This window comes from Misgurnus anguillicaudatus, chromosome 5 (genome assembly GCF_027580225.2).
Source record: "Misgurnus anguillicaudatus chromosome 5, ASM2758022v2, whole genome shotgun sequence".
NCBI classification, from domain to species: Eukaryota; Metazoa; Chordata; class Actinopteri; order Cypriniformes; family Cobitidae; genus Misgurnus; species Misgurnus anguillicaudatus.
The window spans coordinates 14,382,501-14,405,828 of NC_073341.2; the positions used below are offsets into that span (position 1 = coordinate 14,382,501).

At 37.9% G+C, this 23,328-nt stretch overlaps 2 protein-coding genes across 2 annotated transcripts in view; both read right to left on the bottom strand.

Moving 5' to 3' along the window:
• Positions 1 to 17,166, bottom strand: part of rab11fip1a (RAB11 family interacting protein 1 (class I) a) — a 33,520-nt gene extending 16,354 nt beyond the window's left edge. The window contains exons 1-3 of the mRNA XM_055167097.2: positions 16,310 to 17,166; positions 1,654 to 2,069; positions 600 to 1,434 (exon numbers count right to left, since the gene is read on the bottom strand). Of these exons, the coding sequence (XP_055023072.2) occupies positions 600 to 1,434; positions 1,654 to 2,069; positions 16,310 to 16,650 (1,592 nt within the window). The 5' untranslated portion in view covers positions 16,651 to 17,166. The remainder of the gene's footprint in view (positions 1 to 599; positions 1,435 to 1,653; positions 2,070 to 16,309) is intronic.
• Positions 17,167 to 17,266: 100 nt separating this feature from the next.
• adgra2 (adhesion G protein-coupled receptor A2) overlaps positions 17,267 to 23,328 on the bottom strand; it is an 86,722-nt gene continuing 80,660 nt past the window's right edge. The window contains exon 19 of the mRNA XM_055167096.2: positions 17,267 to 21,331. Coding sequence (XP_055023071.2) covers positions 19,909 to 21,331 — 1,423 coding nt within the window. The 3' untranslated portion in view covers positions 17,267 to 19,908. The remainder of the gene's footprint in view (positions 21,332 to 23,328) is intronic.

Below are 23,328 nucleotides of genomic sequence, written 5' to 3' on the forward strand. Positions count from 1 at the left end.
ATATATATATATATATATATATATATATATATATATATATATATATATATATATATATATATATATTTATTTATTTATTTATTTATTTATATATATAATATTTTTGATTTTTATGTATATATATTGAATCTCTTTGCATGTTCAAAATTAATTAAAATATGCTCATTTTGAGAGAGTTCTCTCACACTAACCCTCCTGGACACTCACAAGTGCATGATTCATTTCCTATATTTCTTATCTCACCATCTATACAAAACCTCTTTCCAGGAACAAAGGAGTTCCCCTTTAAGTCTCTGTTATTCACCAGAGCAGACAGAGATGTAAGTGGGATAGAGTTTCAGCCTGGTTTTCTCTTCAGATCTCAGGTGGCAGATTTATTCAAGATGCTAACATCGTGATAGGGTGGCTTGACTTACCGTTCACCATTGTGCCTCAGCGAATTAAGCTCTATGAACCTCTAATCTATCCTGAATAGCCACCCATAAAACTTAAGGCATAACTAACTAAAATACAATCTTCTTCAATATACCCACATTTATCCAATGCAACACTATAAGTTTATTTATGTAGGTGTGAAATGGCATCATATAAGCACTTACCTTGGCTTGACCGCAGACACTTTAGCTGTACGGTTGGAGAAAGCAGGTGGCATTGGAGAAAGGATGATCCGGCTGTCCATCCGGGGGTCCGCTGATCTGTCTTCTGGTAAAGAGAAAGGACTATCTGAAGTGAGGGGAATTTCTTCAAATGGGTTTATGGAGGATGGCGCTTCCAGTTGTTTGGGTTCTTGGGTGCTCGCTTCCTCTTTCTTCTCCTCCTTCTTCTTACCGATGCCAAACAGAGAGGAGAGCCTATCAGTTACTCGGTTCTCCTCCTGGTGCCGTTGCTCCTCTTCCTCGCGACGCTTCTTCTGCAGCTCTTCTTCTTCCTTACGTTTCTTTTCCTGCTCTTCTAGTTTGCGTTTCCTCTCTTCCGCTTGTTGTTTCTCTCGTTCTTGCTGTATCCTCTTTTCTTGCTCTTCCAGCAGGATTCTTCCGTCTGGTTTCTTAGCTTTGTCCTCGTTCCCCTCCAGACGGCGCATCTGCAAGCCAGGGTTCCTGTCCTCTAGAGGACGCTGTTGGGCAAGTGAATCTTCAGCCTTGTAGGAGGGGATGCTTAGACCTTTCAATGAATCAGCAGAGACGTCTGAAATATTTCGTTGATGGTTTTTGCGAAGATCCTCCACCGAACCTTTTTCCGAGTTGTTCAGACTGAGGGTAGAGCCGGAATTAGGATCTTGATCTTCTGCGTAAACGTGGCTGCCGTTGATACAGAGGTTATTTTGCTCGGACACGTTCTGTTTGGAGCGACTCAGTAGAGAAAAGGGACCGAGAGATACTTTGCTATCTGTGCTGCCGTTGCGTTTGTGTCCCAGGATTTTAAATTTCTTCTTTACTGTGGGGAAAAATGTGAGAACAAAATTATTATCAAAGTCACAGACATCAAACCTAAAGTAAATTTAGGTGAAAAATATCAGAATTTCAATAAAATATGAATAATTGCAATGCAGTCGGATTTAATGCTGTGCCCCTAACTTTTCTTAAACATAGCCAGATAGGGGCTACTAAAAATTAGTCTGGAGCCCTTGAATACCTAAATAAACGTTGACCTTACCATCAGGAGAGTCCACATTAAGGCCTGATGATCTGCTAAGGCTTAATGGGCTGTTCTTCTCGGGCAGGGTGCCCAGGGTCGACATGGACTGGGAAACGTTCCTGTGGAGGTTTGTCTTCGATCCAAACAAAGATTTAATTTTTGATTTCTTCTTATGAGAATCTGGAGTGTCCACTCCTTCTCCCTCACTGTCCGATCCAGCCACGGATACGATCGCAGAGGCAGAATCCGAGAAACCGTCTTTCTTTTTCTTGCGGATCTTGTCTTTGAGCTTGGAGATGCCGGACCGAGGCTTATCCGTCATCGAGAGGTCAAACATGCTGGCTGTCATGTTATTTCGCATGTACTGGATATCCAAGAAAACTTCACCTCTGTCTTTATCTATTTTACCATTCTTTTCCACCAACTTGTACCAGCTAAAAGGAGGGAAAAACAGGGGGATGTTAGATTGCGATACAGTTTTGTTTTTTTCCTGTATTTATGTCTCAAAGACGATTAAAACTGATAAGGTGTTTCCTGGGAGTAAAGGGCCGTTCACATTATAACGATAACTATTAAAAATATTGTTTTGAAGATCGTTTTTTATTAAAGACAAAAGCGGAGTTCACACCATAACTTTAAAAAGAGATACAACAAACAATATCATTGAGCAATTTTTCCCACACCTGATAAACGATAAACCATTGTGAGCCAATCAAATCTATTTGAACTTCAAGTGCATACGCACTTGAAATGACAGTGGAAAAGCTCAATGCAGAGGTCTATAACATTAAAATTCCCTCAGGTATCCAGCGCTGATGCAGTTGCTGTGAAATTCACTATGTAATGCTTTTTTTCCTACCACACTGACTATGCCGAAAGGTAAGATGATCTTAGATTACACAAACTAGATTCACTGTTTAGACTTACACGAAACGCAGCACGTTGAGGACATCTGCTGGTTACCCGCTGTGTAAATGCAACAACAGCATTTACATATTCAGTGACGTAAACAATCGCAACAATTTTTATTACTATTTATTAAGAAATATCCAATAAAGATCATTTCATTAAAGGCGAGTATTTGCGCGAGTGCCCCGCGCGGGAGCGATTTATAATAAAGTTATCGTTATAATGTGGACGCTAATATATTTTTCGTTATATTTATCGTTATAATGTGAACGGCCCTTTACTTTGGGATTTTGCTTAAAATGTAAATGACATGTATAGATATAAATATAAATTAAAAGTAAAAAAATATATATATTTTTTGAAATTCTGATAAGTTAGGGCTGAAAATGTATCAAAAATGACGGAATATCACAGATGTGCATATCGCAAAGGTTTGCAGTAACTGTATGATTTTAATACTTTAAAAAGTTAAGTAGTCAAAGTTTTAGGTTGGTGCAGATAGTAGAGAGACTTTCTCAAAGAGCTTTCTTTTTGACAGAAAGAATATGAAACATGTGCAAGTCATACAATTTTAAGTTAAATAAATAAATGTTATTTATTTATCTGATCTTACAAACTTAACCAGTATAAAACATTATCATATATCAAAATTTTAAGCAAGGTATCACATTTTCTTCAGTATCGTACAGCCATATTATGTTAGTGTTAGCACAAAGCAGAGCAGTGCAAAACAAACAATGTTGATTTTCATAATACACTAGCCAATGGGTAGAGCGAACGAGTCAACTATAGCCAATGTTGCGGAAATTCTGTATAATAACACACCAGATATGTTTCTCAGAGATAGGTATTTGTCAGGGGTAGGCAATGTTGTTTCAAGAGAGCCAAAGTCCTACAGCGTTTAACTGCAATCCTGGTAAAACCTCACCTGTATCATTCTTGTGACCCTTTAGACCTTGATTAGCTTGTTCAGGTGTGTTTGACTGGAGCTAAACTCTACTGCAGTTCGCCAAAACCGATGTTGCCTATTAAGCACAAACCCTTAAATTGGAGAACCAATAGATTTAAAAAAATAAATAAACTCTGTTTCAAAGCACCACTGCAAGCTGACATCACTAGTTAACTGGATGTCACTGGGCAGCACATCTCTACTGTGAAGTAATAAAAGATTTGAAACTAGATCAACCATGTAGGAAATCATTCAAATAGTAAATTACAAAAGTTTGGAGATCATTATAGCATAAACATCCGACAGTAGAAAGACAAATCAGAATCAAGCATTCAAGAGGCCATTAACACTTTAACAATAGTGTTAACTATAACAATCGCTATAACATCCCGAACGATAATGTTGAATTAATCAATACAATACTGTAAATTTCCTTTAATAAAAACTTTTGCAATTGTTTACGTGTCATTGAAGATGTAAATATGCTGTTTTTGTTGCATTTACACATCTATAACCAGCAGATGTCTTCAGTGCACTGCGTTTCATGCATCTCAAAACAGCAAATCAAGTTTATGTAGTCTCTCTTATCTATCAATGTAGTAAAATAAAAACATTACCTAGTCAATTTCACTGCAACAGTGTTGGAGGCAATTTATGTTAAGACTTGATTTAGCAGCCTGAAATAGCCTTTAATTATCTCACACAATTAACATGCTTTTTTTAGTTACATAATACTTCAACTTGATCTCATAGGTATTATACATGTTGGCTTATTCGTATGAACCATTCGTTTCGCCCCAACATCACAGAGGCGAAAGCAAGTCATTCAAAAACGTACGAATTTGGTCACACGAATAAGCCACCTCATAAAATACAAATGTGAAACTGCTGAATTAAAATATATGGGTCTTCAAATGATGGCCTTTTATGAGAAACGGAGATCTAAAAATGGGAAAGATAATTTTACCACCCAAATGTATTGTTTAAATGGCTCAAAACGAATAACAGTACAAGAGAAAGAAAAGGACTTTAATGTGACATGGGAGCTGAACCATGTACCATTTTAAATCACGCAGGTCACAGACATCAGCCCACTGATGATAAAAATAAGTCTTTGTTGTTTGGTCTGCGCCTGCCTGCTCACTCATTTCTGCTGCATTCAGTACAGCAGTCAGGTAAGTATGTTCAAGAGAGATCACTTTTTGTTGACATTAAAACCAAGCCATTATCTGCCCACACTGTTGTCAAAATAGACTTTACAAAACACAGGAATACTAGGAAGTCTGCAGCAACACTGCAAACCCAAAAATCTGCTCCTAAAGTTGAATGTGATTAAGTGTGGCATGTGCACAGTGGGAGAGGCTGCTACAGCATTCCAAGAATTTAGGGTTGGACCCCTCCGAAAATCTTCAGACAGACTGATACTTTTAAATTATTTTTAATAAATATATTAAAAGACAGCGCAAGCTTTTTGTTTTAGTAATGTGCTGTGCTTTTAAAAAACGTGGATGTAAAATTGTTAAAATACATTCTATTATCCCAATAATTTACAGTAAGCCATTCCTATGTTAACGGTATTCCCTTCATAGTGTAACCAATATCATCCTTATCAAAACACGGCTCTGTTTGTTGAGCCTCCCAACCAGCGTCACTGATCGGACAAACATGCTCCCACCCAAAACTCATGTCAATGAGTCAATAGCATATAGTGACTAAACAAGCATTATTATTATTATTATTATAATGACACTCATGTCACGGAAAATGCTATTAATATGAAGAATTTGTGTTTAAAAAAGAAACCTTTATTCAAAACCAGATGCCAGAAAACACAAACCATCAGTTGGTGAACTTTGTTGAGATTGTGGGGGTGGGTAAAGATTACCAGGAAATAACAACAATCAGAGCTCTCCAGAATGTTCGCAGTGTGATGTCACTGTTTGGATTTAGATAAAGAAGGTACTTTCAAGATAAAAACAGCCCCGTCATCTATTTTAGTCACTTTCGCATGGATATATCCCAGGCACAATTTTTCCAACACTGCACATTTTCATGAATTGATCTATGCTACAATATCTGGAAGTTCCCATTTTCCATGCCACTAATCCAGAGCTATGAAAACATGCTGAAAACCTGATAAACAGACATTATGTCAACATCCCACACATTCCTCAAAGTTAAGCTAAGACCTCCCGACACACAAAGCAATGACACGAGACCTAACACTCAAGTTTATCTCCAAGCAGGGAAACTCAAACTTAAAAGTGTTTGATAAAGTCCTCCTGCTCTTAATCTGACCTCAACAGCAAGCATTATACGTGAGAATAAATAAAGGACTGGTTTCACAGACAAGGCTTAGCTAAAGACAGGACTAGGCCTTAGTTAAATTAAGGCGCTTAAGCATCTTTTATAAACATGCCTTAGAAAAACATGTTACTGGTGTGGATTTAAATTATATTTTAAGATCTGTCAGTGCAAGTTACTTTCAGTGAAGACATCTCAAACATGTGTTTTAATCTAGGACAAGCCTCAATCCTTTTCTGCTAAACCGGGGGAATGTTTAAGCGTGTTATTTTCAGAGATTGCAATTGGTCAAAGCAAACAACAAATGAATACAAAAAAGATTATAATTGGACAATTATATTGTCCATAGTGCTGGGCGATAATTGAAATACGATAATTTTACTGATATATACATTAATGTTTACGCACTGTGCTAATGTTGCGCAAGCACTTACGGATGCGGCACGCGCTCTTGGTTTACAAGGAGTGGAGTAAGATGAGGCAAGTTATTAATTTACTAGTAGAGCCCTATGATTTTCATGATGCGGATGATGTGGATGGAATCACGGAACGCAAATGCGCATAAACATTTTCCTTTTGTGTAATATTAGACGCGCAAACAGGGTTCGTCAAAGCCCAGAACACAGCAGACAAAATAGGTACAGTGCACGTACTTGCAGCGTCCATCTTGCACGCGCACACGTCCGCACAGCTTTAAAAGTATATTTACAGGACATTCACAAATTCAGGAAACTGAGGAAAAACAGCAGATCCACCACTGCAGTGAATATACTGTATGAGTGTGCGCTCGCACGGCAACGTGACGCTCTTGACATCCATTTATTAGCGTATATAGCTCTATATTTATAACATGCGTGATCACTGAACTAAGTTTTCTTTCTTGTTTAAGTGAACATAAACAGCTGGATGTTACTCAGTATATTGAAACTTAAAGCAGTCTGTCTTGGATCTTAACTCTTTCCCCGCCATTGACGAGTTATCTCGTCAATCTGCAATACCGCTATTATCCAGGTGGCGCTATGCCGCAACTTATAAAATCCGGAAGTATTGCCCTAGGGTAAACAGCTGTATGTCTGTGTATGTTTTAAAGATCACACTGCATCTGATCTCTATCAAAAGTCCATCACAAAAATGGAATTATCTCAGCTTTTTGCTCAAAATTTGTGTTTTTGTAGAAACCTATACATATTTGAGATGTGATAAAATGTAATGAAGGTAGGATGAAACATGTTTTTTTTTTTTTGTTGTTTGAAAGCAAGAGGGTCTGTTCTTTTAATTCATGTATTGTATGTTTATATATTTAAAAAGGAGCATTTTCTGGAAGGCATTCAACTTTTGTGAAAATCATGGAAAATGCTGGCGGTGAAAGAGTTAAAGTGACAGTAGCCAGTAGTAGTGTCAGAAATGTGTTGATTTTATAACAAAATGTATTTATATTTAATACCTGAATATTAAAAAAGTATTAAGTATTTGTATTTGTCATGTTCTGAATAAAACGTAGTTTAAAACCATTATTAACTATCTGTGTTTTTACCATTTTCATTCAGGAGCAAAAATCTGCCTTTAAATTTGACAGGAATAAAGACTTGTCTTTTATCATGATAATTATTATCCAATCGACTGATATGGAAAACATTTTCTCGATAATGTTTTGGCCATATCGATTTATATTATACAGATAAATAAAAGCAGTGATTAAATACCATTTCATGCATATAAAGCCGTGTTTTTCAACTAGAGGGTCGGGGCCCACAGGGGGCCTCAACAGATTTCCAAAGGGGACTCAAGATGACTTAAAATTATTCAAAAACTACAAAAATGAATAGGTTTCTTATTATTTTAGTAGCAAATATACATCTCATTCCTAGTTCTATTTCATTTGATGTGGAAAACAGAGTAAGTGGGAAACTTTTCTAATATTGTTGTGGGCAACTATGAGGCATTGAAGTGAGAAAGGTTGGGAACCACTGATATAAAGGACATGAGCCAGTCTTTATTCATAGCTCCAGTCAGAGCCGTAATGCAGTAAATAATGCATGAGAGTCTGACGCAGGTTTGAATCTGATCTGTGAAATGTCCATTTCATCTGTCAATTACACGTAGTACTAATTTCCTACACTATAAAAAATGCTGGGTTATTTTCAAAAGAAGACAAACCCAGCCATTGGGTTAAATTAACCACCAAAAAATGATATATTTGACCCAACAATGGGTTGAAACAACCCAGCATAGATTAAATTACATCCAAGCGGGTTGGGTTTGTCCCTTTTTGACCCAACACTGGGTTGGAAATAGCCTTTTTTAAGTGTATCTTAATGGTGGTGCATTTTAAATCATTATTAGCATATAAACATTATTTTGAGTAACACAGAAAGAACAAAAACATAAAAGGAACAATTCAGCCAAAAATAACTCTTTTGTCTGAGAAATTTTAAAGAGCTCTTAACACATGAAAAGACATCCCTGTCAAGTAGTAAACATCCCTGTTAAGATTCTTCAAAAAAAAATTATCTTTCTTTTTGGGTTTGGAACAACACAAATACTAACAGTATTATTTTATGCATTAAAAAACAAAAAAACATGACAAAGACTGACTTTAAACTTAAGCTAATGTATTTATTACTAAACCCATTTTAACCGTTCCACGTTTGAAGCACATCAGGAAAGGGTTAACAGGAACATTAAGTTCCCAGTCTGATAACCTTCATCTATGACAGGTACACAAAACCAAAGATAAACACTAAACCAAGGCCCTCAGCTGCACAGAAACTAAAAAACAAACTGGTGCTACAGGTTACATCACCTTTTTTATTTGAGGAACAACAATTTTAAAAGGAGCTAATGAGGTCATAACATTCATAACATGAGAAGTTAACCTGCATACGAGCAAAATTTGTTTTCTTTGTCCCTATAATATAACATATAATATGCTTAAAGCTAACGCAGGATTTCAGGTTTAGATCCAGGTGTTTGGAGAATTACTAAAATGAGACCTGTGTATTTTATTAATACTATTATTAATGAATTTCTACATCTAATTAATCTCAGCTATTCTTTAATACGAGTCACTGAAAAGCCGACTTGCTGCTCAATGTCAAATGCAGCCGTATCAACATTACAGTGAAGTAGGACAGTAACACAACACCAGCAGGCTCTAAAAAGAGGAGAGGCTAAATTGAATCCCGTGTCAATAGATGACAGAAAGAATAAACGAACAAAAGAAAGAACAAATGAAAGAACGAACGAAGGAAGGAAACTTAAAATAAAACATGCGTTAAAATCACACCATAACAATGTATTGACGTAAACTCTGAATATAAAAATAACTATTACGTAATGTACACAAAGGTGTGTACATAGCCACTACTTTCCCAATTTAAAATGTTAACCTACGTAAATACACCCAAACAGCTCCATCACAAAATAACTAAACCAATTCACAATAATGTCATTTCTTAAGTGTTCAGTAAACCCTTGCTTTAAATGGTAATTGTGTAACTTGGTTCAACTCAATGCAAATGGGCCGGTCTCATACCGCCGTCTCTTTCTGCTAGGCCAGGCCGAGAAAGCTAATGGAAAAATCAACCAGCTGACTCAATAGGCAAATAAAGAGAAACTCCTACGGCCTTTGTGTTTGTATAAAGAAAAGCCTTCACAGGCCCAACGAATGTAAGCTCCTATAAAGAAAATTCAGCTTAAGGAGGCATCTGTATGGGTTTTATCATTCACGCTTTATGTTTTCACCAGGCCAACACTGAATTTACACTTTTTAAAAAACATTTCCGAGTTGATTTGTGATGTAAAATCTACGAATTGACTGTAAACATGGTAAAACAGAGCACTGCACTCTTACTGGCAGCTGAAAACATTACCAAATTAGCCATAATGTTTAATAAACAATTTTCAGAATTTTGTAAATTATTTATTGTAAATTCTGCTGGTAGATATTCTATTCAAGCTTACATATGACATTTGTATTTTCAGTAAGAGACATGGATTAGAGACACCTAACTTCCAATACAGCAGTGTGTTCATCTCTTATACTGTATTATTATTGCTGCATTACTGCTTTTTAGAAGTAGCTTTTTGTGAAAGCTATCGATTTGATATTGAAGGGCCGTGATCCATATACTGTAGCAAGAATATCATGACCAGTCAGCTGTACCTACCAGAGCAGCCTGGCAATTGTCTGGCAACCCTCACAACACTCATGGTGAGTTTTAGAAAAAAATCTAAGCTAATCTAGTGTAGACTCATGGGTAACATGGGGGTACTGCAGCTTCATGCATTTGCATGCCCACTTGCACTTGACTACCTTGTGTGCATGACAAACAATAAACTGCTTCTATTTCACAATAAACCAAGTTGCAGTGAGAATAATCCAATAATAATCGATTTTTGTGAATTTGGCAATGTTGACACATTGCCTCATAAAACAACTGCCTATTAAGTATACAACTAAAACTCAAAACTCCCTGAAACAGAAGTAGAAAATTGTTTACTATAATAGCTTCCACGAATTGCTGGTTGTAGACCATTGTGAAACAAAAGCAGCAAAATCTAACAAGATGTTATAACAACAAGTTTATACTTGTATATGAACAACTGAAGAGCTCCGATGCAAAAGCCACTTAACGCCAACTCCGTCAAAAATAAGATGATATTAACCAAATGCTCCTCCGCACTTATTATACGTTCATTAAATAATTTACGACAAATCTGCTTAATCCCGGCCTCAGGCAATTCAGAAATACTGGTTTGTTGGCAGAATCTGTTAAATGCCATGTAAATTTTGCAGCAAAGTCCTCTATTTGCTTGTGCGCAGAAGAAGAATTGGGGGTTTTCACCTCCCACCTCTATAATGGGGGTATAGGTGCGCAGGAACAATCCTTCCTAAAAAGCATTAAACTTTCGTTTACAAAGACGTGAAACTGTGAAACTCAACGAATGGTCAGGGGTGTTCACTGATATGCTCACACAAAAATCGCCGCAAAAGATGCATACCAACAGGTTTTATCGTAGTTTTTGTACAACTCCATTGACTTGTATTAGATGTGCTGTGTGAGGTACGGTATTACTCCGTGCCGTGAACGTTGTTTGTATTCCTGTTGGCAAAGGTGGATTATCGGCAACTGGGCTGGAGTGTCTATTATTTAAGCTCTCAGCGGAAGAATATACGTGTGTGAGGTGTTTGGAAAAATAGGTCCACAAGTTAACAACGAATGCTAAAACAGCTGTTGGAAAGCATCTTTTGCAGCGATTTTTGTGTGAGCATATCAGTGAACACCCCTGACCACTCGCTGAGTTTTACGTCTTTGTAAACGAAAGTTTAATGCATTTTAGGAAGGATTGTTCCAGTGCACCTATACACCCGAAAATTTTCGGGGCAGCCGCATTATTATTTTCGAGCCTTTTACCTTTATTCAGAAAGGACACAGAAGAGTAATTAGGGACTTTTGTTTTCTTTTAAACTGCATGCACATCGTAGAGGGTTTTGCAGCCATTGGTATTTGTTAAATACAAACAAAATGACTAAATTTAAGGCATTTCAATTACTGACTAATAACCTTTTCATTGCCATCAATTCTTTCCCTGCCATTCACGAGTTATCTTGTCAATTAAGAGAAAATGCTTCCGTGCCAAAGACAAGCTTTTACATCAATCCACATTTCCGCTATTATGCAATAGGTGGTGCTCTTACCCAACTTATAAAACACTATAGCATATACAGATCCAAAAGCAAGAAAATATTCTGGGTTTTGATAAATGTTCTGAATTTGATCTTACAAGTTCTTTACTAAGCAATTATCTCAGATTTTTGTTCAAAATCTACCCATATTTGACTAAGGGCGCACTCACACTATCCAAACCAAATCTCGCTCGGGCGCGTTTAACCCCCAAAACCTGGTTTGTTTGACTAGTGTGATCGTTGTGTTCCGCGCCCAGGCGCGGATTGGTTAATCACGTCGCGGCCAGGTTGCAGAGGTGGGCCGGAGCGCGGTTCACTTGGGCTCAGGCATGGAAAGGCTGTGTGGTGTGAGCGCAATCGCGCCTGGGCGCAATTCTAAAGGTGAAGACGTTAGTTGCGCGACCACTCACCTTCATCTGCCTCCATAAAAACCTTTTCATGCGAGCAGAGGGGTTACGTGAATGTCCGAGCTGCACACGTGACAGATCAACTAAGCAATATGATGACATTTGACAGGGCTGTCTGTAATCGCGCACCAAACGACTCCGAATAAAAAACTCAGACTTAACATTACGGTGGGTTCCAGTTTTAAGAGAGCGCTTTACTTCCTGTTTTTTTTTTTTTTCAAAACAATTGCATCTTTATGACGAAAGTGCGCCCGGACTCGGATCGATAAAAAGTACAGTGTGATTGCGTGCACCTGGAGGAGTAGGGAGGGGTGACAATTGCGCTGGGGCATGGTTTGGTTTGGATAATGTGAGTGCGCCCTAAGTTCGGGAAGAGCATGATCATGTGATCAAACCAATCAGCGCAAAGAGGTGCCTATTAATAGCCGTCCTTCACCTCTGTCCCATGATAAAGAGGGGGGGAGTACTTTGGGTTTGGGGCACAAATTCTGAGCTCGGAGCCCTCCCCTCGGACAGCACGCCAAATATGCTTCATCTCCTTCCCTATCGATTACATGTTAATGCAAACTCGTGAATTGAGAGGTGATTAAAGAGAACAAATAAAGATAGGATGAAACAAGTTTTTTGTTTGTTTAAAGTCGCAATGAAATTAAAATGAAAAATTTGTTTTGGAATATTGTGGTAATTTTTTTTACAAATGACTTATCTGTTAGCTTCATTATTTAAAAAAAATAAATGAATGTGCTCTCATAATCTTTAATCAAAAACACAATCTCCTCCCCTCCCTGAAACAATGTGTCTTCACTTCCGGTCATATGGTACGGGGTCAGGTGGGCGAGGGCCGGGAAAAGATTGCAAAGATTAGCAATTACCAACACGACCCAACTTTAAACAATCCAATCAGTTCTCAATGGACAAATTCAAGTCCAGCCCTACCTTACTTCATTTAAGAAGCCGGTTTCACTCGGATATACGTTACCACGAGGAAAATAAGACGCTTCTTCCATTTCATGCTGACTTTAAAAACAGAGGGTCTGTTAAAATAATATAAAATAATATGCAATTAAAAAGCGGCAGAACTAAAGTCTACTCTTTGTATAAAGTTAAACAAGTTCCTTATCATCAAAAAACCTGTCTATGGGTTGGGCTAGTATTTTTGTTACTGAAGGAAAAAACAAATCTACCAAAGCAAATTAACAGTGTTAACGAACACACTAATGTACAGATGCCTGAAAGTAAAAGTGTGTGGACTTTGTCACAAACTATTAGCCCAACCTTGGGTGTTACACATGCCTGTCAGTTAATAAATAGCTAAGATAAGTAGTAAAGGGCTGGGATGGGTGGAGAGGAATGTAAAAACGTAATTATTTATAATGTGGCGTCATTGTTGTCTGTGTGAATTTGTTGTTAATTGTCTATTTAAATTGCAAATTTGTATAAGTTTAGTTTGCTTAGGCGTGACAATAAATTAAAGTGGACAAAACACTATTCTAAAGCGATGGTTACATTTATGAACCGCACATTTTTATTTCAGCCTAATAATAATAATAATAGTGAATCATGTCGGTTGCTATAAAGTATGTCATGTAGGGTAATAAACCGGTTCTGCTCAATGTTATAAACCAATTAAGCAGCATGAATCATCAAGGTCACAATTCTCGACATATTAGGAACATTTGAAACACCCAGAAACTAACTTATTTTAAGATTTAGTATTTTTTTCGACACGAGTAAAAAATGTGTTTTACACTGTAAAAAAATGCTTTTCATGTTTAATCAAACTGGCTGTGTATAACTTGTTTTAATAAGGTGCTATAACTAAAAACAAATTGAAACTGCTCAACGTAATTTAATAAGTTAAATGCAGAACTGTGCAGTTGTTTGTTCTTAGCAGCATATGATTCATAATCAGCACCGCCTGATTCATAAGAAAAAATATGAGTCGTAATAGAAGTGGGATTAAAATAAAAAGCAGAAGATATGACATTGATGGACAAAAGTCTATGATGTTAAGAGGGTTGAAGACTTTATAGTCAAATCTAAAATACTGTGAATCCTGCTTTGTCTGCATGAAGACTGAGTACTTATAAAGGCTATTTTATCACCAAGTCTACAATAAAATATTTTTAAACATCCCTCTTGTTTTTCTGACTAACAGAGTTAGTGTTGACAAGTAACATTGATCAGACAGAAAAATGATATGGATAAAACTAGAGGTGTACTGATGATGCAGATATTTACCTGACGGTTAACGTAAAGGTGCAATGTGGGACTTTTAGGAGGATGTCATGACAAAAATGCAATATAAGGGCAACTCAAAATATCCAAACCAGCCCGGTTGCAGTTTGGTTAATCGCGTCCTGGCCGGCTTGCAGAGGTTGGCTCGAGCGCAGTTTACTTTATGCATTTCGAAATTAAGGGGTGAGCTGTGGACTGAGCTGTTGGTTGCAATTCACAATCTCACCACTATATACGCTAAAAAAAACATTTTTCGGATCAGCAAACAAAAAAGGTGGGAAAAATCTAATAATAAATAAAGAAATCACAAACATTTATAAAAAAAGTTGCACATTAAGTAAGATCTAAAATTAGCATTAGGTACAGAAATCGAATGAAATTAATAACAACACTCTCTTTATTGTACAAATTAAATATATTATTTTTTTAGAGCCAAGGAAGTGATTTTCTCTTTGTCTTGGGTTGTTTGATTAACATTAATGACACAGACTTAAGTAGATTAATTGAGGTTACTGTCTCTTTAGCACAGAATGGTTTTGGACTCTATAATTCACTTAAGACATAAACAAATGTTTTTATTAGAAAAAGAATACTGTGGAGATCATTTTGTATGTATGTGCCCTGTCAAGAACAGAAAGATTTTATGTTGGCTTACTTTCTTGAAGTATATGTATATGCACTACTGAGGGCACTTAAACGCGTGCGCACACAGGCGGAGGGCGAATTCCAAACTGCGCTTCAGGATAAAGATGCAGCATAAACTGTCGCTTCGCTTCACATAAAAACGTTACATTGTTTTTCATTGCTCTATTCAGCAAATGTATGGTAATGGACTACAGTATGAGACACAGTAGCGCAACTCTCTCTATAGTTTACACATGAGGACTTCTGATCTTTGAAAGGATGATCTGACTGAAGCTGGACCGGACACATTTAACTGCATGTGCGTACAGAAATCTGCTCACTTTAGCGCCTTTTTGCGGTTTAATTGTTTAAAATCACTTGATTGTTAACATTTGCAAGCCTTAGAAACATGTGCAAATGATAAACTTCCCTATTTAAATTTGTTAAACCCTAGTTAGTGTGTAATGTTGCTATAATAGCATAAATAATACCTGTAAAATGATAAAGCTCAAAGTTACTGCCAGGCGATATTTTTTCTTTAAAGGCGGAGTCCACGATGTTTGAAAAACGCTTTGGAAAAGGAGACCTGCCGACTACCAAAACACACTTATTGCCAATCAGCAGTAAGGAGCGTGTCTACTAACCGACATCCTTGCCGGGTTGCGTATGTGTGGGGCGGGTCTATCAATAGAAGGTCTAGATTCTATTGGGGTAGGGGCGTGTTTGTTTAGGTGATTTCAAATATCAACATTGGCGTTCAAACATCGTGGACTCCGCCTTTAACAGAATGCGCCTTTCAAAGCCTACAGCGAAAAACATGTGAAGATGTGAAATAAATCTTTGGTGTCCCCAAAGTAGAGTATGTATGTGAAGATCTAGCTTAAAATATCATATAGATAATTTATTATAGCATGTTAAAATTGCCACTTTGTAGGTGTGAGAAAAATGCAGTTTTTGGGTGTGTCCTTTTAAATGCAAATGAGCTGATCTCTGCACTAAATGGCAGTGCCGTGGTTGGATAGTGCATATTAAGGGGCGTATTATCACCTTTTGACATCACAAGGGGAGCCAAATTTCAATGACCTATTTTTTCACATGCTTGCAGAGAATGGTTTACCAAAACTAATTTACTGGGTTCGATTTCACATTTTCTAGGTTGATAAAAGCACCGGGGACAAATTATAGCACTTAAACATGGAAAAAGTCAGATTTTCATTATATGTCCCCTTTTATAAATTACTGTATTTGATGTATTTGGACATTCTTTATCAGCTACGACTGTTTAATATTTCATACATGTGTATCAATCCCAGGAAGGAACGTGTACTTGTTCTTGACTAATATTGTTTAACAAGGGTGGAGTACAGATATCTGCCCAAACAAAAGAAAAAAGGACTAACTTCAATATTTGTATATATGGACAAACTCCCATTTAAGATTACTTAAAGCATCTGAAAGCTGGACTTTTAAACACCGTGTTCTGTAACAAACTCACAGAATGCTTTTCTTAATGGTGTAGAATTGTATTTCTCAAATCACATAAATGACACTCACTCTGTCTTATTGCGTGATTTGTTGGCGTGTAGGTCCACTAGGTTGATGACAGCCTGTCCCAAAAACTTGTCCAGCCCCACTAGGGCTCGGTGCATGACGATGATGTACAACGTACAGCGGTCCGCGTTATCCTGCTGGACCATCGGCAGGTCAAACGTCGCTTCTTCTTTCCACACGGGCGCGACGCTTTTCTCAGCCACGGACGTGGAAAACTTATCCTTACCCACCTGCATGATCGCATAGGCGTCGTTTGTGCCATTTTTGCCCTTGATCCGCAGGTTTCGCGCTTGAAGTACCGTTACCTGCACGCTAGTGGGATACCACTGCTGGTCACCTAACATTCTCAGCACTGTTTGACCGCGTCCGGCTCAAACCAGGACGAACAATAGCGTTTCGCTGGCTTGATCACGTCTGATGTTTGGCTTTCTGTCCGGTATCGCTGGTTGCTGCGCGTTTGCTCCTCGTGAATGTGTAACTGTTTGGGAGGGATGTCTCATAAGCCCCGCCCTTAATGCATGACGCGTGCTGCGTAGGCTACTCAGTTCTCAGGTGATGCAGGTATCAAACAATTCAACAACGATGGAGTTTGTGGATCGTATTTCTTAACTTTACTTCCTCTATGTTAACAACCCAAATGAATCATCATTAAACGCGGAACAGTTTCGGACAAAAATAAAAGCGTTTTTTGAAAGCGAATATTTAAACGGGATCAGTATCGACCTATTTAGATTAATAAATTAGTTTATTATCACACTTTGCCCCGAATGGCTATAAACGTAGGAGTCATATATAAACTTAAGTTGACTATACTAATACAATTTACACGCAATCAGAACAAAACGTCCTCTTTAGTCTTTCATACGCGCTGTTTATCCTTTGTTCTCAGTGGCCGTCCCGCCCAGTGTGCAGATTCGCAATCTTATTGGACAGTTGATACGTCAATAAATCAAGGGCCACTTTTGATTGGCTGTATTTATTTGGGAGGATGTCAATTTACATAGCACATAGAAACAGAAGTTACGTAATGGCCAAATGCAAAACAAATGGGCTGGGCTCCAGCGCTCAAAATTACACGACATTTTCTCATTTACATACTGTACACAATACATTCCAGCAAACTTATGAAAAAATTAAAATAATTAGGAGTTAATGACACTTTTTCCATACGTTTATTTTGCATCAGCTCATTGATAAGGCACAATCTTAACATCTATAGCAAATATATTACTGAAATAGATACAGAAATGTTACTATTATTTTCGTATTGAAGTGATTGACAGATATATAAATATATGTTATTATTGTTACATCCCTTTTAAACCTCGAGATGACAAATAAAACAATATTTAAGATAACACCGAATTTATACTGACCAGAAACTCTGGCGGTACCCAGAGGCAAAGAAAATTGTTCATGCAAAAATCGTGAAACCTTCATAAACAAAATTAAAATTAATTTATATTTGGGAAAGTAAAATTGTAGTTATTTCTAATGGTCCAAACGTTAAACCATAAGTTTCTTTGGCATATGCAGAAAAAAATCCCTGACACATAAAACATCATTTTATTTCAATTAAAGTGTAAAACGTCTTTCCTTTTTTTAAGTTATACTTTCATTGATCATTTATGAGCTGAATGAAAACTTTGGTGATTTAAAAGAAAAAGCAATGATGTATGTATGATAGTCTTTTAATGTAATACTGTGCTTTTAGATTAAAAAGGTTTAAAAAAATAATAAGGCCACCAATCCACTGTACAATGCTGAATATCATAAATTGCATAATGACACTTGCATTAGTATTAGACAAAAACACTAATACTGATATGTATAATATAAATACATCATTAATTATAAGAATATGTCTAATACTCTCTTCATAGTCTCGGCCATTAGGTTAAGCCATGAGAAGACAGGCCTGAACCAAGTGCTTAAAAAGTCCATGTCATACATGGTACTACAACAAAATAAAAGTGGACAAAAACATGTCCTTCTTCATCAAATCCATCAGTAACAATTGAGTGAACATGAAAGCTTTGTTGATATCATTTGTCCAATGACAGCATTCATTATCAGTGCATTTGATCAATGGCAGAAATAACCCAGTAGAGGGCACCACGAACCAACTAAAGGCTTGCTTTTCTCTGAAAATGAACAAAGTCAGCAGAGAAAAGTGTAAAGTATTTTTGAGCTGGATGCTTATTTGTGGGAAGTCCACATTTCTGTCAGACTGACCACAGGATACCAAGAGCTGCTTAGTGCTTGAGGATTAATGAAGATGAATTAACACTGTAATGGTCAAACAATACATAACATATAATGTACATTCTTACAGACACATAATTGAAATAGTGAGAATAAAAACATACACACACATACAAGAAGCATAGCTGTCCACAGATGGACCTGAAATCCACCCTGATTGATATGCATAGTCAGAAACATAAAGATTCAGATCCATTGGCATATTCAAAACTAAAAGGTATCAATTGCTTTTAAATCATTTGTTAGATTAGATGGTATTACAAACAAAAGCACAAAAAATATATATATATTGCATATTTTGTTACACCAGATTATCCACACATAAAGGAGTCAGGTTTTGCATAAGCACACAATGTACGGTATGTGTAAAATAGCCCCAACCATGTAACTTCTTATCATTTCCTTCATCTGAAACAACAAAATCCACCGCCACTAAAAGCATTGCCAGCAAACAAGTGCCTGTTATCTAACAACCGCTCTTGAATGTTTCAGGTGGACTATTGAAATACAACAGACCGTTTTAAAAACTTAAATACTGGAGGTTAACTCATAAAAGGAGCCAATTGTTTCTCTTTGGCTCCAAGAATATTCAGGAAACTTTAAAGACCCCACGAAAATGCTTGAGGAACACAGCTTTGTGTTTTCTTTCTTTTTCTTTATCTTCTTTATTTTAAAGGTGCAGTGTGTAAATTTTAGTAGCATCTAGTGGTGAGGTTGCGAATTGCAACCAATGGCTCAGTCCACTGATCCCCCCTGCTTTTGAAACGTATAGAGAAGCTATGTAGCCGCCACTGGAAAAACATGTCATTGTCGGAGACAACTTAGTAAAAAAAGTTTGTCCGTTAAGGGCTTCTGTAGAAACATGGCGGCACAAAATGGCCACTTCCACATAAGGGGACCCTCGGTGTATGTAGATAAAAACGTCTCATTCTAAGGTAATAAAAACATAACGGTTCATTATAAAAAGGTCTTTATACACCCCTGATCATATAGTTTTGTATATTTTTTGCATTTCTGTCAAGAGATCCTTCTAAAAATTACACACTGCACCTTTAAAAAATAAAGCACACGTAAGCTTTAGTTATATAATTTGCTACTTGCTATTTGTTTGAAAATGTGGGGTAGGAGCATATCCACTTAACGGAGCATCTGATTGGACAAAAATCTACCAGTGCAGGATGTGTCATCAATATTTTTGGTCCATTTTCCAAGAACACAAAGAGTTTACATTTTAAATGTATTTATCTCTAGACGTATGTTCTGTAAATGCTATGGACAACTGGCATGTAGGTGGTCTCATTTGAATTCTATGGGGTCTTTAACTGTTCCTTTCAATATTATACTGTTGTCTCGCTTTTCCATACCCTGCTCTTCATACCAACCGAACCTTGTGATTGGTCCGTCCCACTAGCGTCCAGTTCTATCACAGAGCTCTTTAGTGTTCCATTTGGTGCCGAAACGGTTGACAAAGAGGCCGTCGGAGTGCCCGTCCCGGTCACGTTCAGAGGAAACGAGCTTCGCTTCGAATCTCTTTCGGCCGCGGCGGCCAGTTTAAGATTGTCTTTGCTTGCGCTGCGCCGCTGAGCATTTTGCATCAGGGCAAACCTACTTGACGCAGAGGGTAACAGCGGGAAGGGCTTTCTACTTCCACTACTACCTCCGTCACTACCTTCCGAGGGGCTTGTCGCAAGTCCCTCCCCTCTGTGTCGTCCATTGGTCAAAAGCCCATTTTGGCTTTCTGTATGGCTATTTCGTAAACTTCCATTCTCACTGGAAGCGTGTTTGGGTAGGTGGTGTATATTGATTTGGTCTGTCCCCGAGGGTCCTAACGCACCCATACTACCTCCTGCTCCCGCTCGCAGGGCTTTTAGGCGATAGTGTCCTCTGCCATCCCCTCTGTGGTGGTACTGAGTATTCCCACCCTTGGTTCTACTACAAGCCTTTTTCCTTTGAGGCTGCTGGACGGGAATTGCGCTGGGCAGAAGATTGTTGGCGGGCTTATTGCCATTGTTCTCTGCGCTCGTGCTGGTATTCGCTCGGGATGCGTTGTTCGTGTTCTCTTGCGTCACTTGCAGGAGGTTGGTCAGTTTGCAAGGCCCGGCGCCGATGCTAGTAGTTCCACTTTGAGTAGATGAAGACCTAGCAGAAGAAGAGTAATTGTTGGGGTCCGTCGGCAGATGACATCCTACGAAAATTTGCGAGCCTCTGTCTGAGGCACTTTGGACCCCTACGGTCGCAGTACAGGGATGGGTGTAGGCTGGCACCGGTTCCGATCGAGGATACCCAGGGCAACACCCTAGACATGTTGCCTGGACATCCGAACGCTTGAAACAGTGATGAATCACCAGGAAAATTCCTAATCCAGTAGCCATTCCTCCATACAAACAGCTGAAGAGGTTACGCTCTCTATCAACGTGCCAAACTGCCATAGCGCCACAGCACCAGAGTCCTACAAACACGAAGTGCGTTGCCACCAGTGCCAAACACTGTACCTTTAACGAGTACTGGTCTTCCACCGTCGTCCCAGAATGAACCGGGCCCACCGCAGAGTCTGTTGACAGCAAACTGGTGCTGCCGCTTAGTGCTGGTTGGCTTTCCGGCAAAGGTCCGGGTGCGGAGCAAGGAGGATCTTTGGCGTTTTGGAAGTTCTGGTGCCTCAGGCAGAAAACAGTGCACAGGAAGTAGATCCATGTCACCAGAATGATCAATCCAGCTGGAATGTAGAAAGCACCTATACTGGGTTGCAACACCAACCAGCAGCTGCAAAAGAGGTCAGGAGTAGTAAAAAGGTCAGAGGGCAAAGGCTGTAATTATTCAAATAAGAGAAACACAAAGCAAGCTCTGTATACAACAGACATTTTTAAAGGCCTGTAAATGAGCAGGCAGACACATAATATATATGTAACAACTAAGTATCAGACAGTCATAGAAATAAACAGAAGCTCATTATAACAGAAAGTCACACACATTTGTGTCTATTAAATGTCAATGTAATGTGACACATGTGACAAAATCACAGTAAATGCTGCACAATTGTGGCAAGAATTATAATTTGATTTCTTTAAAAAAAAAGTATTTCTTGTTATCATTTTTTATTTCTAAATTTAAAATTTAACAAAATAATTAAAGGATTAGTCAATTTTCTTAAAAAAAAATCCAGATAATCTACTCACCACCATGTCATCCAAAATGTAGAAGTCCCTCCCCGTTCAGTCGAGAAGAAACCATGCTTTCTGAGGAAAACATTCCAGGATTTTTCTAACTTTAATGGACTTTAATGGACCCCAATATTTAGCAGTTTTAATGCAGTTTGGAATTGCAGTTTCAACTGAATTTCAAAGGACTCTAAACGATCTCAAATGAGGCATAAGGGTCTTATCTAGCGAAACGATTGTCATTTTTGACAATAAAAAATATGCACTTTTAAACCACTACTTCTCGTCTATCTCCGGTCCTGTGACGCGCCAGCGCGACCTCACGCAATACGTCATCACATCAAGAGGTTACGGACGAGTGCGAAACTACGCCCCAGTGTTTACAAGTGTGGAGAAAGAGGACCGTTCCGACATTGTTGTATGTGGAATGATACTAATTAATGTCTTTGTGTCAGTTTATTGTTTAAAATGGTCCGCAAATGTGCGTTTCATATATGTAACACGTGACCTTTCGACGTCATCACGCACCACGCGAGGTCGCGCTGGCACGTCACAGGACCGGAGATAGACGAGACGTTGTGGTTTAAAAGTGCATATTTTTTATTTTTATTGTCAAAACTGACATATTTCGCTAGATAAGACCCTTATACCTCGTTTGGGATCATTAAGAGTCCTTTGAAACTGCAATTTTAAATTGCATTAAAACTGTTACGTGTTGGGGCCCATTAAAGTCCATTAAAATGAGAAAAATCCTGGACTGTTTTCCTCAAAAAACATAATTTCTTCTCGACTGAACAAAGAAAGACATCAACATTTTGGATGACATGGTGGTGAGTAAATTATCAGGATAGAAAATTGAATAATCCTTAAAGGGAATTTGATATGAGCCTTCTAATGTTTTGTTCACGTCTAGCGTACATAATAAAAACAATCTACACTCCCAAAAAAGCTTCAAAAGTTATCAATGGGGCGCTACCCCCTTCAAAAAGTACACCTATGTACTGTACATAAATGGGCAGTTTCCCAGACAAGATTTATCCTAGTCCCAGACTAAAACCCATGTTTGAGCTGTCTTAATTTAAAAACACCTTGCGTTGATCTTAACATATATCAGTGCCAATCCTGGATCAATCTAAACCCTGTCCGGGAAACCACCTCAAAGAGTGCATATTACTACCTCAAAGGTACATATTTGGAGCAAATATATATATATATATAGATATCTGTACCTAACATTTAACATATTAGGATCTTTTCAAAGGGTGCCGTCCCAGTGAAAGCTTGTATCAACTTTCTGAGAGTATAGATGTTTACTTTAAATAATATGATTCCTTACTGTATTCATGAACGCAACTGACAAAACTCTGTTGGGGTGCAATGTTTAGATGTTGCACAAAGGCTTTGAAGCAATAGGTGTCACCCTAAATAATGTAACTAACATTTCTAGCAATTGGTTCATGTGGCAACCAGACTGCTAGCAGTGGCATTATCGCTTAAAACAGTTACTCTAAAATGAAATTATTATTATTATTACATGTACAGTAAGTTGACATATGCATTAAATATGCATAAATGTACATGATTCAAGATGGTGGTGTGCAT